General features: G+C 41.0%; 1 protein-coding gene across 2 annotated transcripts; it reads left to right on the top strand.

The window, feature by feature from the left end:
• The first annotated feature begins 912 nt into the window (after positions 1 to 912).
• Positions 913 to 19,608, top strand: cul2 (cullin 2). Of its 2 annotated transcripts, XM_030079426.1 has the most exons (21): positions 913 to 1,223; positions 2,385 to 2,523; positions 2,990 to 3,092; positions 3,210 to 3,304; positions 4,941 to 5,046; positions 5,346 to 5,428; positions 5,820 to 5,916; positions 6,204 to 6,314; positions 8,228 to 8,390; positions 8,920 to 9,044; positions 9,507 to 9,614; positions 9,882 to 9,941; positions 10,041 to 10,169; positions 10,462 to 10,548; positions 10,819 to 10,971; positions 11,067 to 11,144; positions 11,253 to 11,319; positions 13,712 to 13,914; positions 17,082 to 17,183; positions 17,308 to 17,424; positions 19,015 to 19,146. In XM_030079426.1, exons 2-21 carry the CDS (start codon positions 2,405 to 2,407, stop codon positions 19,144 to 19,146), a joined length of 2,238 nt encoding a protein of 745 aa, XP_029935286.1. In that variant the 5' UTR covers positions 913 to 1,223; positions 2,385 to 2,404. The 2 variants fall into 2 exon arrangements, with proteins under 2 accessions (XP_029935286.1, XP_029935287.1); XM_030079427.1 differs by lacking the exon at positions 913 to 1,223 and having other exon boundaries at positions 2,405 to 2,523; positions 19,015 to 19,608.
• Positions 19,609 to 20,650: the final 1,042 nt, after the last annotated feature.

Below are 20,650 nucleotides of genomic sequence, written 5' to 3'. Positions count from 1 at the left end.
GGAGAGTTTATGAAACATGAGAGGCTGGTAAACTGTTATGAATATTTTAAATTTGAAAATCGTAACCATGAGGAACGTTACTCACAAAGAATTCCAACGATTCTTATTGGCCCAAAAATGGCAAAAATAAACAAACCAAAAAAACATACATACCTACTCATAAACCATTAGGTTCTTCTCGTAAATTTGATATATTGCTGATGGATGATAGTGCTCTATTGTCACAGAATGCCAACTTATCTTGTCGGCATGGCTCACACCTACTCGATATTTTAGTTGATATGATAGGGAAATTAAAAAAAATCTTACTGAAAGGGGTCTGCTTGATTGGGCTCATTGGACTGGTTGTGTTTTTTTTGTTTTGTTTTTTTTTTTTGCCTATAAGAGGGAAGGAATTACAGGAATTTAATGTAGGCTGCTCGACCAAAAATTCAATGAAGACCTGAGTGGCCGAGGTTTGTGTCACCTTTAGGGTATTCTTTTAACGTCTATGTATTTATCTCTGTATTTTCACTTTTTTAACTTTCAGCTGCTGGGCATAATTGTTTTGATAAATAAGTTAAGACATTTATTGCATGTCTGAGAAGGAGCTTGTACTCTTGTATTCTGAAAAAAATTATATCCAAAAGCGCGTCAACGTGTGATTAAATAGTATTTTTGCCGTTTGATGTCAGAGATTACGCAGTGCACCTGAAGGCAGCACAGTCATAGGAAGGGGCCCAGCGAGTGGATGGTCCACCTGACATGCCCTTTGACTTTTTGTGGCTTGTGTGACAAGTTGAGGGCTGGTAACTGACAGGTTTTAACCTTTTGGTTTTACAGCTAATGTTAATGGAAAGAGACTTGCCAACATAAAACGCGGTTTCTCTGCCGTAGTAGTGCGAGAATAGTACACAATCCCTCAGAGGTTTCCGTAGTTTTAGCCGATACCATTTTAAGATAGGGATTTCAGCTATTGACTACGCCGTTTCATGGCACGATAACAAATGTATCTCGCCCTACCTACGTTTATACACAGGAATAAACAGTATAGATGTCACGAAAAAAATCTGACATCCCACAGCAAAGCATTACGCAGCTAAAACAATACTTTCGTATACTTCTCCAGCTGATCCAATGGTATGATCCAAGAGGTATCGTAATGGAAGACCTGTAAGTGAGACAGATCAAGCCTATGACACCGGAGAAACTTGAGTTTTAAAACAAGTGAATAGAGTACACAGGTACGTACTGTTTAAAACTTTATGCTTGACCTCGGTAACTTGTTTTTGTCAACAGGAATACCGGGGTTTGCCGTGCTGTCAGTGCAAATGTGGGCAAATTGCGATGAAGAAGCCCATTTGCTAACGACAGCTAAGCTAGCCCTGGTTGCTAGCGCTGTAGTGCAGGCAAAACCAGGCACTTTAGCAGGAAGAAGTAGCATGCTAGGTGGATGCTAGTTAGCTTGTTAGCTAGCCTTCCTATTTTGGGATTGGCATTTCGCAAGCCAGTAACTTCACATTGTCATAGCTGTAGGGTGTATCTTTGTAAGCACACGGGTTAGTCAGTAACGTTAACATCTTGCTGTATAAGGCGGCCGTTGGTGTGAAGTAAGCAGCAACGGGAAATGTATGATGTTATGTTTTCTCTGACGTTAAATCAACTGGTTTGAATGACGAGAAGCAACACAGGGGCCTAGTTTCTCCTACTTGCAGGTAACCTCTCAATTCTTGTGTAACAGATAAACCCAAGTCGTATCGTAACTTATAGCGGCTAATTCAGCAGACTTGCAAGGGAAATCGCTGTGTTACAGTTGTATTGATGTGTAATGGCTACCCCATTTACTGTGTACAGGGTTGATGGGCGATGGTAGTGACAGCTCATGAACTTGACCACAGTGTTTATTTACTCGTTTGTTTGTCAGCAGCCTGTTGTTGTTGACTTGGTTTGTACATTGAAGAAGAGTTGTCAACTTTATCCTTTATTTTAACAGCTGCATTATGTATCACTGATGTTATTGATGCTGTTCCAAATTTTCATGATGAAAAAATTAAGTAGTTTTGTGTTTACTACATTACACACATAGGGCTTCGTGCAGATACATTTAAATGCATCAAAAGGATACACATGTTTTTAATTGAGATTTAATTTATTGCATTTACTCCATTGTGTTGACAAATATTTGCTTTTCTTGAGTGTGCAAAGTGTAGGCCCGGATCAATAACATGTTGAAATCTATTCAGGTAGGCTACATTAAGCTTTTGCTTTAGGTTGTCTGAATGGTAAGATGGACTGGTGGCAAAGAGGACAGAAAAAATGTGTTAATTCATTTCAGTCAGCAGTTTTACCTGTGCATGTGCATTTCTGTCTTGTTTGACTCATTGATTCATTTATTGTTCTACCAGGCTAAAAGAGAGACCATACAATGTCCTTGAAGCCGCGGGTGGTGGATTTTGACGAGACATGGAACAAGCTACTGACGACAATCAAGGCAGTTGTGATGCTCGACTATGTGGAGAGAGCCACGTGGAATGACCGGTTCTCGTATCCTATGCTAATTTACCCAGTATTTGGGAGTCTGCGATTGAAATAACAACACAAATGTTTTCTTTTAAATTAAAATACAGGGTCTGTGGACAGAAGTTGAAATACTTAGTGAATGCACTAAAGCAGTTGGCAGCATGAAAAGAGCTCACTGTATTTGACTCACTGTATGTACTGTATCTAATACCAAATATGGCTATTAAAAATAGCAAAGGAGTGTGTAAAGATTTCAAGTACTTAAAATGCAAGATCTCAAAATGAAATGCAGACTCACCAATCCAATGTATTTATTAGGGACAGGGAAACATCTAAGCATCACATTTGCCTAAAACTGTAGTCATCTATAGGGAATAACAGAATACATTATATTATCACCAAACTGATTTAATACAAATAATGTAACCTCCTTATAAAATCAAATGAAATCATGTTTATGCTTGTTATATGTTCTTAACTCTGACATCAGTGACATTTATGCCTTGTGTGTTGCATACCCAGAGCCCCTGGGTGAAAGATTGTACACAGAGACCAAGGTGTTTCTTGAGAATCATGTTCGGCAGTTGTACAAGGTAAAAACTATCAGCAGCTCTCTTGAGTCTGGCAAAAAATGTTTCCAGAGTGTATTGTCTTGTTGCCGCATTATATTGCTTCTCATAATGGCTGTCCTGAACCTGTGTGTATTTCAGAAAGTCCTGGAATCAGAGGAGAAGGTTTTAGTGATGTACCACAGATACTGGGAGGAGTACAGCAAGGGAGCTGACTACATGGACTGCTTATACAGGTAACATTACTCCCTTTGATGTCCTTTTTTTCTACTTGATACCATACTGAATGACAGAAATTGCAAAATAATCCCAACCATGCAGTAGAGGTGTCATATGACAGGATTTTGAGACCACTGTTACAGACATTCATTGCGCAAGATACTGCATTATCACAAGCTTCCTTTCAACTTACAGTTGCTATTGTACAATCATAATGTTACCTTGAAATGCACAGCGTGGAGTGCCAACAGCCATTTGGTGTGTCCTGATTCATTCTAAATCAATACCCCCTTGGAGAGGTGTCAGATCTATTTTTGTGTGCTTCCCACTAGACTGCCTGCACATGCATCTGCCTTTGTGATTTATTGTGTCTTTGAGTAAGTGTGAAAGGAAGTGAGGATGATGACTTCAGTAGTAACATAGTAACGCTCAATTCTTTACAGAGAACAGAGCCACTTATTATCCCTCAGTGACCTCCACTGCATACACTTATGTATCTAGGCACTCTGTCAAAGACAAATTGTCATCCAGAGGAGGCTGGGCTGAAAGATTTTCTCTCAAAATGTTAACACCCCAAGTCAATGTCCCACTTCTTCATTTCTATAGTTATTTGATATGCAATGCTACCCAGTTGTTTCAGTAGTCATTTAGCTCTTAGTCATGCTAACATATTACACTTGTCAAAGTTTGAGTGTATGAGTGAAATGGGGGCAAGTGTCATCGCTGGCCCGCTGATAGAAGCAGACAGCACAGCTGTGAAAACTGCTTGTCATTAAGCTGGACTGAGTCAACCAACTCAGATCAGCATGGTGACAGCCAATCTGTTTGTCTGTCAATCCATCTGGTAACTGTCCTGCTGTTAGCTTGCTCTTTGGAAGCACCTCTAGCATCACACTAGAGGTGCTTCCATAGTATTTGCAGTACTGGGACTGATGAAGATCCAGCTTCCAAGAATTTGTTCTTGGATCAGCAGATGAAGCTTCTTGTTATTAGAACTTGCATGGTGTGCACTTTGGCGCTGTATAAAACAAAATGTGAAAATTCTGTAATGCTGCTAAAGTTTGTAGGCATAGCAGCTATTACTTGGAAGAGGAGACTAGATTATGCAGACTGTTTGCCATTCTGTTTATTTGGCCTATCATACTACTTTGAACATTATCTATTACCTAGTATACATAAATTGTATCTGTTAACCTACTGTGAATTAACCCTTTTATTTGTTACACTGTTGTGAATAAGATATTTTTGACCTATGCTGCATGTAGTTTTGAGTTGTTGGGGTTTTTTTTTTTTTTAATTGAAAATTGCTACATGATGATCAGTGCATCATTTTCATCAAATGTACTGTATAAATAAATGCAATTGATAGAGTTGTTCCTGTAATTGTTGTAAACAAAGCTAATATTAGATGGTATGAATGCCAGTAAATTGAGTGGTACTTGGAATCGATACATGCATTGGCCAGTTTGCTTTACAAACTCAGTACTCAGCCTAATCTTGGCCCATCTGGAAATGATGCACCTCCCAACCACAATTATACCACAGTGCACAATAATACAGCAGATGCATACTGCTTCTCCTTGAGATGCATTTCAGCAATACTTCTGCATTTACATTTAAGTAACACTCACCACAATCTCCCTCCATGCCCAGGTATCTCAACACTCAGTTCATCAAGAAGAACAAACTAACAGAGGCAGACCTACAGTACGGCTACGGGGGAGTGGACATGAACGAGCCGCTCATGGAGATCGGAGAGGTACAGCCTGGGATTAACTCTGATTGGCAGAAATTAGACCTCAGCTAAAATGGCAACCATTTCTCCCAGAGATAAATCTTTGCCAATGGTAGACACACTGCCCACCCATTCATCAAGTGGGTATTAGACAGTAAGGAGAGCAAATGTGAGGAATCAGCAAGAGATAACTAGGTTTCAGTTTCTGTGACCTGGTGCTTGGGTCAAAATGTTACCTCACACCACCCAACTTGAACAGCCGACTGTACACCAGGATTTGTTTTTGTTGTGACTGATACACTGTTTTGGCTTTATCGTTGCAGTTGGCACTGGATATGTGGAGGAAGCTCATGATCGAACCCCTACAGGCTGTCCTGATCCGGATGCTGCTGAATGAAATCAAAAAGTTAGTTATTCACACAAGCTGAGCCACAAGCAGTTATTTTGTGAAATGTGCTTTTCATTGTCAGACATGCATAATGAATATTTCTCGCTGTCTGCCTTTGTACAGATATGAGGCAGTATTTTGTGCTTAGCATATTTCCCTGTAGTTCTTATTCCAATTAGTTTGGGATCTCACCTGCTCGTTCATGTCTTGTACACACTTTTTTTTTAAATATCATTGAGCCATGTTCCAAGTCCTTGGCAGTGGTAAATGTGTGTACATGTGCTTTACTTAGGATGCAGCTTTTAGCTTCCAATCACACAAATTGTCATGCTCCCAGTCATGTTGATATTAATTTCAGTGCTTACTAAAACTGCAAGAGAATTTGTCCTAACTCTAACTTGTCCTCCAGCGACCGTTGCGGCGAGGACCCCAACCAGAAGGTAATCCACGGGGTCATCAACTCCTTTGTTCATGTTGAACAGTACAAAAAGAAGTTCCCGCTGAAGGTGAGCCGGCACCTCTCTCTTATGTCTCAGTTGCTTATTTACAACCATGCAGCAGACTATTTATTTATTCAGCTGTTGACGCTGATCATAGCCACAAAACTGCCCTTATTTCTCATGATCCCCATTCCCCTGCTTTAGCTCAGTGCCTCCTGTTGCTGTGTATTTCCCTGATTATTATGCACTGCTTTTCTGATTACTATATACTGTTTGAGTAATACAGGAATCTAGACCAATGCATGACTGTGCATGTGTTAATGTGTGGTCCACATTCTCTTCCTGTGTTACAGTTTTATCAGGAAATCTTTGAAGGGCCATTTCTGACGAAAACAGGAGAGTATTACAAACAGGAAGCCTCCAATCTACTGCAAGAATCGAACTGCTCACAGTATATGGAAAAGGTAGGATGGATTGACAGTTAATGAAACATATGTAAGCCTGTGGTGTCTTTGTTTAATCTTAGTTCTGTTTTGTTGGGCTTGAGTTATACTCTACTCATAGGGAAGAATTAAGAGTTAGCGCAGCTGCGTTGCTCACAGTCAGTGTTTTGCTGAGTGTCTGATGACGCATGCAGGAGGTTTGTCTGCGGGTGTTTGTTTGTGTATGTTTGCGTTTGTGTGTGTATGTACACAGACACAGACATCCCATCAGCAAAGATAGGGCTTGTGTGTGTGTGTCAACTGCTGGCTCGTGTCAATCGGCTGTGACATAAGAGTTTTAATCTGAGTATTAGCCGTACCGTTAACCCGCCAAGAGCGAGATCACAGACCCCAGGGCAAATTGACACATAATTCTCTCTCTCTCTCTCTCTCTCTCTCTCTCTGTGTCTCTCTCTCTCTCTCTCTCTCTGTCTCTCTCTGTCTGTGTGTGTGTGTGTGTGTGTGTGTGTGCGTGCATGCATGTGTGTGTGTCTCCCTGTCCATGCACTTCAAATCAGTGCCAATAATCAGATTTCTCTGATAGATTTATCTCCCTGGCCTGTAAACAGGATAATCAGCCAAGCTTTACCAGGCTTCAGGGCAGCGTGTTAGGGACTTGTCTTCATCTGACATTACGCTGCTGAGGCCTTCATAAAGATTGATATGTGATATGACTATGTAGGACCAGGCTCTACAGCACAGTCCCCTCCTGTCTGGACAGGCACAGCAACAGTTGCTTATCTGTCCCAGTTTGCACCCTGTCAGGAGGCTTTCCCCCCTAGGTTGAGCTCATGCTCTGTGTGCACAAATTGCACATTCACATTCATACCACACTGAGGCACAGATGGCTGAAGAACCTCATCCTCCTTTTCCTTGCACAATGAATGCTGACCAGTGCTGGTTCAGGGTATCTGTGGTGCTTTAAAAGTATGAAAAAAGCTAAAACAATGTTAATAAGTTCACCAGGTAAAGAAATGTTAGGTATTAAAGCTTGATCAACGTGCACATTCTCCTGAAATGGGTGGTGCTAGGAGCAGATCCCCAGACACATTCACTGACCCAATAAACAGCAGAGCTTTAATGTGAGTGCGGGAGCAAGTTGTGACTTTTTTGCAAGAAATGTTAGGTGTCATCTTGTTGCAGTAAGGCAAACCAAATGCAGAAAATAACATTAATTGTTATTTCATCAAAAGATGTGAATGGGACTAGCAGCAGTTTGTGTTTTATTTTGTCTGAATGACATAGGCTATACGTCTTCTCTCACATTAATTCAAATCAGTTAATACTGCATACTGACATGTTTTCAGCTAGTTTAGTAATGATAATTGGACAAATATGTGTTTGTTTCCTGGTGTTCTTTTCTTACACTGCCCATTTCTAGTCTCAGAGATGTCATTAGTTATGTTTAGTTAGAACTTTTTCTGTGTGTATGTGATTTTTTTTTTTCTCCATGTCACAACGTGGCTCAAGTGAAAGACAAAATTCAAGTGAAAATCTAAATTAAGTATTCACACAGTTCATCAGTAATCTGTGCAGTGTGTTGATGTGTGAATATGTACTGGTGACAAAAATGAGTCAACCAATGGCCAACCAAACCAAGAAACCTAGAGAAGGGACAGAGACTTACTGCTGAGGCACCTATGTCTATATACTTCCCCAACAACCAAATAAACAGGAAAATTGGTCTTGAGGACTAGGGGGACATCACGTTCATCACATTAGTCTTAAATCCAATTTAAAGTAGCATTAACATCAACAGTTGCTGAACCCTGGAGCTACCATGTGATTGCTAAACTTTGTTGGCATTCTTTCTTCTGTATCTTGCATCTCAGCTGTACTAACAAATCTGCCCGCCCCCCCATCTTTCCCTCTTCCTCTTCTGCTCCCTGTCCCAGGTCTTAGCACGGTTGAAAGACGAGGAGGTGCGATGTCGGAAGTATCTGCACCCTAGCTCCTATGCCAAAGTCATCCACGAATGCCAGCAGAGAATGGTGGCAGATCACCTGCAGTTCCTCCACGGGGAGTGCCAGAACATCATCCGGCAGGAGAAGAGAGACGGTCCGTTTCATTAAAATCCTACTCACTCCCTGCATGCCCTTCTGTGTTTCAAAACAGACCTTAAGGCTTCCTCAGTCACCGAGTAGCTTAACACGGAAGCATTTGCAAACAGCACCTAGTCTTAATTATGTTTGGCTTCCTGTGACATTTCCAATCACTTCCTAATTAGGTGTTCTTTAATTTAGTTAACTTGAGTAATGAGTTCAATAATGAGTTGTAGTTTAGAAGATACCCAATGTTGTTGTGCTTGCAAACTCACTTTTGTTTTGATAACATTCAGTTTCACATGTGTATTTCAATGTGCAGACTCTACGTTTGTTTTATGCTTTGTATTGTGTGGCAGCATGTTAAGCAGACCTGGGATTTGTGTGCTTTTACTCTGAATATTTATTATGTTTATCCAAGCTGCAGCTGAAATGTGTACTGCTCAGACCTGTATGTAGCAAGTGAGTTCTATACACACACACGGACCATATACAGTTAACAGTGTTGGGATCTAACTGTATGCGTCTTTGTGCTGTTTGTGCAGACATGGCCAACATGTACACCCTGTTGCGGGCCGTGTCCAGTGGTTTACCTCATATGATCCAGGAGTTGCAGGTCCACATCCACAACGAGGGCCTCCGAGCCACCAGTAACCTCTCTCAGGAAAATGTTAGTACTACAGCACTGTGTGTGTGTGTGTGTGTGCGTGCGTGCGTGTGTGCGTGCACGCGTGCGTGCGTGCGTGCGTGCACAGATTTTCAGGGTATGCCTGAGTATATAACCAATTAATGATTTTCACTGTTATTTTATTTATTAATTTATTTATTTATATAACTAATTAAGTACTGAAGGTAACAACACTTGTGATTCCACATCTGTTTATGTTTTGGCTCCAGTATAGGTGGTGTCAAAACTCAAATTTGGATTTAACCTGATTTTGCTGCTTAATTTGATGTTTTTATGGTAAAACATTTCAAGCATTGATGCATATGCTGGAAAACTGGAAAAGGGGAGTTAGGGGGGGAAGCCTGCTTTTTCCAGTTTTAAAAATGTAATTTTCAATAGCTAGGCTTTGTCTGTACATTTTTCCTGTACTGATGCATCTCTGTCTTTCTCTTCTGGCTGCTCTAGATGCCAACCCAGTTTGTGGAGTCGGTGCTGGAGGTTCACAGTAAATTTGTTCAGCTCATTAACACAGTTCTGAATGGAGATCAGCACTTCATGAGTGCACTTGACAAGGTATTAACCCCCTGACTTTGAAGGCCTGGACTTAGTGGAACAGCTCAGGAAATACTTGTAATGAGAGACAGCCACTAGATGGCAAAATTGAGAAGATTGTTAACAAGTTACTTTTCCCAATATGTTCATCTGTTCTATAACACAAGATTTAAGTTAACCTATCAGATGGCAGATGGTAGAAACAAGTTTGAACATGCTTTTCACCACTGCAGTCATTTGCCTGCATTTGTCCTGTGATGTTTGTTTGATTTCTTCTCTCTTTCTCAGGCTTTGACGTCTGTGGTGAACTACAGGGAGCCGAAGTCCATCTGCAAAGCCCCTGAACTGGTGAGCACACACACACACACACACACACTCACTCACAGACATATACATATACACAGGGCCTTGACCTGGTCTTGCCCCCCTTGGTGTCTCTCTGCACAGCTGGCCAAGTACTGTGACAATCTGCTGAAGAAGTCTGCAAAGGGAATGACGGAAAATGAGGTGGAGGACAAGCTGACCAGCTTCATAACAGTGTTCAAGTACATAGACGACAAGGATGTGTTTCAGAAGGTAGGTTGGACTGACAAGACAAGATTTAAACAGAATTAAACAATATTTTAGACCATTGTTATAAAAAGCATATTTGTTCTTGCAATGCACTGTGAGGGGACTTTAAGGCTTAAAATAGGTAAAGTACTATTAGTCTTGTATGTGTCCATTTTTAGTGCCTTCAGTAGCTTCAAAATACCCAGCATTACAGAAATAACTTTGTCCATCTGTCACATCTCCTCTCACTGCTGATTTGAATGTGTGTATATGTTGTATTTTTTTAAGTGCTGTTTTTTTTCTCTCGTTTGCACAGTTTTATGCCAGAATGCTCGCAAAGCGGTTAATACATGGCCTGTCGTTATCAATGGACTCGGAAGAAGCCATGATCAATAAACTAAAGGTAAAAACAGTGTAATTTGTTTTTCACAGTGCAAGCACCTCAACTGAAAGTTATTCAATATCTGAAACTTAGCTAGGAGTGGAACTGGCTAACAAAGCATGATTCATTGCATTCCCCGTGGTTATCTGTCATCATATGTAATATTTGCAAGTGACCACGAAAGGCATGCATAATCCTCCATGACTCTGTCTCTCCCTCCTTCCTCTCACCTTGTCCTCTCTGTGACCCCCCCCATGCCCAAATGTTCTTCCTTGCCTGTTAATCCTACAGCAAGCTTGCGGCTATGAGTTCACGAGCAAACTCCACAGAATGTACACAGACATGAGCGTCAGTGCCGATCTCAACAACAAATTCAACAACTTCATAAAGACCCAGGAGACAGTGGTGGACCTGGGCATCAGCTTCCAGATCTATGTATTACAGGTGAGGAGTAGGAGGAGATTGGAGGGATTGATTGGTTGGGGGCTGCTGTTTCCCACCGTTCCCGTCTAAATGTTGTGTCTGTCATGTGGTTGCAGGCTGGAGCCTGGCCTCTCACACACGTCCCCTCCTCCACCTTCGCCATCCCTCAAGAACTAGAGAAGAGTGTACAGATGGTGAGTTGGCTCCTCTGGAAGACAGCTGAAGTATTGATGACAGAGGCTTATGCTAACATGAAAGGAGCGCAATGTGGAGTAATTTCTGGTTTTGCTTTCCTTCCTCAGTTTGAGTTGTTCTATAATCAGCACTTCAGCGGGAGGAAGTTGACCTGGCTGCACTATCTCTGCACAGGTAAAACAAACACATACGCACACACTATGCAAGCACCTCATGTAGAAATACAGGATAATTACAGGGGAGAAATAGACAAAAGTATCCTAACTGAGACATTATAGATTTGCTCTACAGTTTTTTCCCTGCAATTATGCGACTCAGGTGCAGCACCTAAGAGTTTCTGCACAGCGCTCATGTTGATTGTACGCAAAATAAGGAGGGAGGGGGGGGTTGTAATATGCAGTGCTCAAGCTAAACAAATGAACCTAATAATAATGTTTGTGCCTGTCAGTCTGTGAATGTGCAGCCTTCAAGACCTTCGCACGAATGCAACCAAGTCAAATATGAACTTGCACTTTCCAAAAGAAAAGTCTAGTAGCTCTGCCTTTGCTACTGTTCCAGAAAACCACAGTCAGGTCCGATCTGGCTTCCTTAATGATCAAAGGGAAGCTGCCGAAACACACATATGTGGTTGTCATGCACAGCCCCCTGTGGGGTGGCCAGTGTGTGACAATTGCACAGTGCAGCTTTATGGTCTATGATGCTGGGTCACTTTTACTGCATTAATCTTTCTTTTCCACAGAAAACCTTTAATTTGGTTAGAAGATGTAGATGTTATTTTTAAAATGTTTGTTGTTTTGTCAGTTGATGTTGTATGTCAAGTAACCTCTGGGGCTTCGCTGATAAAGTACTTTTGGGTCTGATACTGATTATGATGATGAAGTAGAGGTCTCCATGGAGTCCATTCCCCACATTTGGCTCTCATATAACTATGGTAACTGGGGACTCAACTGAGGGCTGTTTGACCACAAGCATTTAGTGCTCATCTATTTGACACAAACCATCCTGCAGCCGAGACCTGATAAATGTGGTTGGGAGTATTGTTTGGGTTACAAAGTATGAAAATAAAACCATCTCTCAGACAAATGATGCTAAAAATCACTTTGATTTTATTTTGTCAGGCAAGTCACCAACCAACATATCCAGCCATATGTCAATATTTTAGTTGTCTAATTAAATGGTCAAAATGGCCAGTTTGCAAAAGTTAGTTTTTGATGAATTTTTAGAAAATATATACATGAATGTATTTCTAACAAAAAATGTCAAACATGAAAATGTCAAGTCTAAATCTTTCCTCATAATATAACAATTGGTAAGCCATCATTTCCATTCAGTTGACAGATGCATGGTGCATCCATGCTGGGAGTCAACTGTGGTAAAGTTTTGTGAATTGGATTACTGCATGCACCACAAAATTTTTATCCTCCATAAATTGGTGCTATTTTAATATTGGAGTAATGGAGAACAGAAAATTGCATCTGTTCTTCCTAGGAGACAAAGACTGAGGGTGCATCCAACACAGCAGCAGGCAGCATTCACTAATCCATGAAATCAGAGTGCTAAGACTGTGCTAACAACATTCTCAGTGTTCACAGCATACCCTGGGCCCAGTCCCCACAAACACAGCAATTAAAGGATCTGGGCTTAATCCGAACAAATATGATTCCTAGAGAGAGCACCAGACAAGGTGTTTTACTTTCTGCAGCAGCTGTGTGCTGTGTGCAGATGGGGCGTAAGCTCTCAGGAATTTGGATGATGTGCCGAGTGTGACACGGCATGTTGTAGGAAACATTAAATACTAGATTTATGAACTTACCACAGGACTGTGTTAATGAGAGTGGTATTGATGATGGAACCAATGGCATAACTTTAGGGCTGAACTTGAATATTTGACTGTTCGGATAGTCATTTGTAGGTATTTGGTTTTCAATTTTGGGATTCAAATATTTGTTTTTTATAGTAGCTTTTATAGATTTGAGAATTTGCTCCAGAGCAGAGTTGTAATTTGAATGACGACTATAATTTGAACCGCAATTCAAATTAAAACTACACTTCTTGATGTTTTATTGGTAGCTGTCTGGGGCTCAGCTATCAATTATAACAAAATACAGTAAAAGTCATGTGCAGGCTCTGATTTTGCTTCCAGGCTCAATGCTTAGACTTGTTCATCTTTATGTGATATTTATTATGTAGGACTATCTGCAGTTTGTGGGTAAATAAAATCACGAGGGGAGTGTATGAATGGGAGTCATGACGGCAACTTCTCTCTCAAATTTTGGAGGAAATTAGTGTGCTTAATTTGCATCAGTATGATGAAACCTAGTAGCTTTTGATAGATATATTCTCTCTGAAGATTTGCAAATTTGTTGCACATTATTTTCTTAAATACTATGATGCTGTCTGATAGCATCCGGTGACAGAAGTGAAGCATCTGATGCTTTTCCAGTTCACTGAAATTTGCTTCTCGTATGAACATTTATCTGACACGAACATCATCTCGTATGACCATTTATTACAACTTTGCTAATATTCAATTAACTATGCATCCATGTCACATCCCCACAACCAGGTGAGGTGAAAATGAACTACCTGTCCAAGCCCTACGTTGCCATGGTGACCACCTACCAGATGGCTGTGCTGCTGGCCTTCAACAACAGCCAGACGGTGGCGTACAAGGAGCTGCAGGACGGCACGCAGATGAATGAGAAGGAGCTGCAGAAGACCATCAAGTCGCTGCTGGACGTTAAGATGCTCAACCATGACTCACAGAAGGTCAGCCGGCCAGGGCATGGGTCAGGGGTCAAAGAGATTTGTAATTCAGTTAATGGAAAATTAAGTAGATTGCACAACTGAGCCTGAAAAGAACGTCTCTTGCACTGTTTTTTGCTGTTGCTTGCAGTTGGTAATGGTATTGCATGGACACCTTTATCTATAAAGCACCTTTTGCACAAAGATCTTGAAAGATTGCTGTGTTAACTTCACAACAACACTGTGGGTTTCCAGCAGACAATTGGACTCGAGTTATAGTGACTCGACTCGAGTCAACTCGAGTCACAAATTTGACGACTTGCGACTCGACTCGGACTTGAAGGTAAAAAGACTCGACTTGACTCTGACTTGCAGACAATGACTCCTGACTCGACTCGACTTGAGACAGGCTGGCTCGGACAACTTGTAGCATAAGTTTGTCTTTTTTTTCCACGTGAATATCATATTAGTATAGAGCAGTGCAGGTTCAGACCATTGACTGATTGATTGGAGACAGCCTACTCCCTTTAGTTTTTTCCGCATGTAGCAGAGAGGCACTGCATGCATGTATGCACAGCGCACGCACCCTGATGATCAGTGGGGGAGCCAGAGACACAGCCGCGCTGCTGTTATTTGGAATCATGGAAACTGCAGGCAGTTCTTTAGTTTCCAAAGTAATCCAGTTTGCTTATAAAAACTTCCAATCTGATGGAAAACGGCAACGCAGAAACGCTCAGTGTGCATGTGTGTGCGTGTGCATGTGTGTGGGGATTCTATATGGATGCGTAGCATCACTCACCACTGTCGCGATCGCTGATGTAGCCACTGTGACCATATAAATTATATACACCATGGTAACAGCAAGCCCTCGTCTTCCATCACTTTCAAACATCGCAACTTTTTATAAGACATAATCAGGCGTCAGCAAGGTTAAAAAAATTAAGTCGTTTCACCTGCACCTGCACCACCAGGAAAAAACATTACAACACCTGCACCGGCACCGTACGAGTCCAAAAGGCAAAGAAAATTTCCAGCTACAGCAGCGCACTGACATAGATTGTCTATTCAAAGAAGAGGTATCACTTTGGATAGTTTTTTTTTTTTTTTTTCTTATCTATGTTATCACATGCATGCTACGGCTCATTCATTGGTTGTTGAATTGTTAGGTCTGTTTGATAGGTAATTTACATTTTTAAAACAAATAATAATTTAACATATTGTTAAATTATTTGACTCACGCTTACTGGTAAACATCTACTCCTGCAAGATAATTTATTATGTTCTACAACTTATAAACATACTCTAACACTACATACTGAGTGTTTGACCATCATATCTCCTCTGGGCTACAAAAGGTGGTCCTAGCCATTTTTACCAGTCTTACAGCCATTTTAATTATCAATACCTATATTAATTTGTTGTCAAATGACACAATATAATACAAGTACTAATGTGTTGCATAACTAGACAGGCATGTAATTCAGTAACAGCTCAAAATGCTTTTTAATAAAACTAACCAAATCAATAAGATCTAATCTAAATCTAAATGATCTAAATGATCAGACCTGTAATGTTGTAATGGACAAATGAAATCAAATAACCTGTGACTCGACTTGACCTGACAGCCTGTGGATGACTCGACTTGACATAACTTATGACTTGACTTGACTTGACAAACTTGTTACTCGACTTGACTTGACTCGACATAACCTTGTGACTCAACTCGACTTGACTCAACATAACCTTGTGACTCGACTCGACTTGCTTGCCCACAACAGGAAAGACTTGGGACTTGCTTGAGACTTGGACCAAATGTCTTGAGACTCGCTTGGGACTCGGATCGGGGTGACTCGTGCAATTGTCTGGTTTCCAGCATTTACACTTACTAGCTACTGTCTGAAAAAATTCACTGTAGTTTGCGCTCACATGCTGTGTAACATTGGTGTTGTGGATACTTGTTGCAAGGCCGAATGTTGTGTGTTGAAGGTATCTGACAGAAAAGGTCTCTTGCTGTTGTAGAAAAACCGATACCCCATAGTCTCTTTTCCACATGTTTGACCCAGAAATCTGACAGCCTTTGTTCACACTGCTGTTACGAAGGAAGATTGCCAGGAATTCATAAGGCTTCACATCAACTTGACCAGAACACTGACTCCAGCCCCTGGTCACTTTTGACCCCAACAAGTTCAAGCTTGAGTTAATTTAGATCACCAAATCACTGTTTACAAGGTCAAAGCTTTACAGGCAGTTTATAACAAATGAAACAGGAGGGCACTCCCTGACTTTAATACTAATCAGCTGCAAGTGTCAAAACAGTCTGTGTATCTGTTGTCATGTCTTAGATGTATCCTGTGCACATGGAGACAAATTCCATCCATCCATCCATTTTCTGGACACGCTTATGCTACTCCAGCTTGTGAAGGGGCTGCATCTTAGGGCTGAACAATTAATCAAAATTTTAGCGAAATCACAATATGGCCAAATGCAGTATCCAAATCACAGGAAACCGATTTTTTCCAGATGTAAGAGAACTTGTTTGTTGGGTACAGACCCCATTTAAAATCAGACCTTTTTTTTTTTTTTTTTACACAACAGTGCTTTTTATTCACACACACACGCACACGCACACGCACACGCACGCACACACACACACACACACACACACACACACACACACACACACACACACACACACACACACACAAAATAATTAATTTGCTAGACCGTGTTGTTGTAGTCAGTTGCGGCATGTGAATTGGTCTCCTGAGGAAGCTATTGAAAGCTTATAGTAGGAGCCATTTGACATTAGTTTGACATACAGTATCATTATCATTTTTATAGCTTTTTCAGTGAAAATTAAAATTATATTACAAAACTTATCATTCCTTCTAAAATCGTGAATTGTATTGCAATCACAATATCAGTAAAATTAATCGCAATATGATATTTTATTTATTTTTTATTTATTTATTTAAACCATATCGAGCCCTACTCGGGTTTATGCGCGCGTGCATAGGGTGGAAAGCCTCTGGGACAAATTCGTTGGTTGATAAAAAGAATCTCTTGAAACTTTTATGGTAAACGTCTACCCCTGTACCTGCCAGTGAATTGTGAAGATGAATCTGAATGAAGGAAAAGTGTGACAGCAAAGTATAAATCTTGAATCTTGAATCTTTTCCCTTTGCTCACAGGAGGAAATTGAAGCAGAGTCCACATTTTCGCTAAATATGAGTTTCACCAGTAAAAGGACAAAGTTCAAGATCACAACGTCGATGCAGAAAGACACGCCACAGGTTTGACAAATAGTTGTCTTCCCTCCTCAATTCTTTCACAGACTGTGATGTTACCCTGTAAAGAAACAGTACTGACTATGTTGGCGTCTCAAGGCTTGTTTGCACGTCTCTGTCTGACCTTTAGGAGATGGAGCAGACAAGGAGCGCCGTAGATGAGGACCGCAAAATGTATTTACAAGCTGCTATAGTGAGAATCATGAAGGCCCGCAAAGTGCTCCGACACAACGCCCTCATCCAAGAGGTGGGTGGAAACTGTCTGATACGCCTCACGTTGTTGCCTTATGTGGATGGTAGCTGATTTCTTGATGATTTGAGGGTTAGGAGCAAGGAAAGAGGTTATTTAAGTGAATTGATCATTAATAAATGTCACACAAAGCCAAGGCAGTGGATTCCCTGATGAAATAGCTGTCAGAGGGATTTATGGGAACTTGGGAATATGAGGAGGATGGGCAAGGTGTGTCGATGGAAAGCAGGGCACTAAAACATGTTGTGGACCTCAGCTTCACAAATTACCTTCCAAAGAGTTACAAAGAAATATAGTATTAGAGGGGTGGGGTGGAGTACAAGGAGGTACACTGTAAATCAAGCATGGTTTCTATACGAAGGCAGTTTTCCAGTGTGTATGTTGGTGGTGAATTCCCCGGTGGTGAGGTAACACTGCTGTGACAGAGGGATGTGTCAGGAATGATCCCCACCCCCTCCAGCCCAGGGACCATGTCAGGGCACGCCTGCCCTGGAAGAAGCACCTTGCTCTCAGCCATCAACCTCAGCTCACACACACAAACACAAACACACACTTTCATCACCATGTTTTCTCTCAACCACTGCCCTATTAGAGGTGTTCCTGCACATGTCTGGAAAACACTGAAACATGTGGGGGAAAAAAAATGATTTCAAGGTCTTGGTAGATTTGAGAATTGCATGAAATTTTGGAAAAATATAGTCATCTCAAATGTTTTGATATTTGTTGCTATGAAGAGCTTATCTGCAAAATGAGATTGAATGGTTAGCAGGAGCAAGATGGCTATCACCATAAAGCATACTGATCACCAGAATCTTAATATCAAATCAAGAAATCAAGCTGTGGAAAAGTATGGGAACCTTGTCCTCTGCAAACACCCCTTATCTTTTCTCCACCGTGTTGTATTTAAGCAGTTTCAGTATTTTTTCCTCTCTTACTATGCTGGGCCCTGCAATATGGGCATGTTTGTGTGTTTTTCTGTCCCTACCTTCTACCTCTCATCCTCTGCATACCTTGCCCCTCCTCCCTACATTCCTGATGTGCAATTAACATCCCGTCCCAAGCTAGGGACTCACTCCTCTCGCCGTGACTGAGTGGGTAAATAGCTGAGCCAGTTGCCTGGGGGAAGCTCTCGTTTGTTTATGGATCCTCCTTCGTTACTATCTTGTGTTTTGATGGGGAAAAAAGGATTTGAGGGAGCACTGAAGCTCAGATCAGAACTGAGCTTCTGGATTTATTGCACAACACAGACAGCTATTACACAGTGAAAATTTTGTGAGTTTCACAATCAAAAGTCCAGCGTTTTGTGCTGTTGGATAAGAAACATGTTTTATAGAATTCTAAGCAGGGATGTAGTGGGGGATAAATCCACTTAAATTCTGTTTATCCCCCTTTTACCCTCTCTCCCACCTTTTTAGACCAACATAACATTTATTGTATACATCATATTAAGTGTGAGCTGTATGATGGTAGACTTGCTGTTGGTGGTGCAAAAAATATTGAATCTATAAAATTCATGGAGCAAATTTGGGCGGTAGATTCCTTTCCTTTGATTGTAACATTAGGATAATTTTTCTGTGTTGTCTGCAGGTCATCAACCAGTCCAAAGCCAGGTTCAACCCCAGTATCAGCATGATCAAGAAGTGCATCGAGGTGCTCATCGACAAGCAGTACATCGAGCGAAGCCAGAGCTCGGCGGACGAGTACAGCTACGTGGCGTAAACAGAAGAGCCGAGCCAGGGAGCGCTTCCTCATAAACACCTGCCAATCTGACCGCCTGGCAGACACAGGTTTCAAACTTAAAAAAAAACAACAACAAAACGAACAAAAAAAAGAAAAAAGAAAACAGACTCATTCATCCATTTTGTTTTTGGACTATCGCTGTCTGGCGTGATGCCGTCCGGAGACCGAAGCAGGACTGGTGCCTCCAACTTAGGAAAAAAAAGGTCACCGAGTCACGTTGGACAGCCAAACAACACCAACACCTATTGGACCCTCTTCCCCCAACCCTCCCCTCCTCCCTCCCAACGCCTCCAACCCCACCCACCTTCTGATTTTAAGCTGTTTACAACATCACCAGTGCCACGCACCTGTGCGTCAATGAAAAAAAAAAAAAAAAAAAGAAAATAATGCCTATAGCTACTCGAGCGGAAAGAGCTGATAAACACATTAGTCAACTTAACTGAAAACAAAACAACAAAAAACAACAAAAAAAGAAAGAAAAGCGGGAAAAGATTGAGCTGTGACATCAATGACAAGTTGGTGGCCAGACAGATATAAAATCATACTTTCTTTTCTCACGTTTGCAGTTGTTGTGTGTTTATTTTTTCTTTTCTTTTTTTAAATGTACCGAAGTTAGGAGAAAAAAAAAATATTGTAATAAAACTGGTATACTGACTATTGTATCTACTTTCAAATGTAAAGAAAAAAATTGAGGTGACAAACATGATCCTGCTGCTTGTCAAATAAATACATAAAAACACTGAAGGGTTTTATGTAAACATTTGCCACGAGTATCCATGTTTCAGTAATTGTGAATGTTGGTTTTGAATGAATCGCCTCATTATATCATCACTAATGATCTGCCTGCAATTTGATTACGGCCAAGAGTGAGACTCTGATTGCATAAGGCATTCAGAGGTGAAGTTCTGCCTCAAAAGATCCTGTATCTTTTCCCAATATGCTGTCTGGGGATTAGTAATTCTTCTGTTCACCTCTAGAGGGAGTGTCAGATAGTGGACAGTGGTATTGCAGGGCAGTGGTTTTCCAACTGAAATCCTTAAAGAGATGTCAGGGGGTCCCCAGCCAAATGAAGAATCATGTAATTCCCCAGATTTACAGTTCATGAGAAATTACTCTAAAAAGAGAATCTTAAACAATGATCATTACACATAAAGTAGGTTTCATAGTTATTTCCCCATGTAAAGTGGAAATAAAGTATCCATGGCCTATCTCGGGTCTGTTTGCAAAGTCAGTAGGACCTTCCTTATGTTCTGATTGGAGTACAGAACAGCAGTTAGGGTCAAGGTTGATGATAGCTCATCATCGTAGGTATAATTCAGTCAGATGGGAAAACCAGACCTGAAAGTATTTGAACAGGGTTTTAACATTTACCTCCTTTTAAATGTCAGCTACACCGTGCTCTGATATTGTAGGGAACTGCCCATCTTGCACTTACATTCCTACAGTTGAACTACATTAGTTCACAAAGAAAATGTGCTGCAGG

Source organism: Myripristis murdjan, chromosome 20 (genome assembly GCF_902150065.1).
Source record: "Myripristis murdjan chromosome 20, fMyrMur1.1, whole genome shotgun sequence".
NCBI classification, from domain to species: Eukaryota; Metazoa; Chordata; class Actinopteri; order Holocentriformes; family Holocentridae; genus Myripristis; species Myripristis murdjan.
This window is presented reverse-complemented; position numbering and strand designations above follow the sequence as displayed.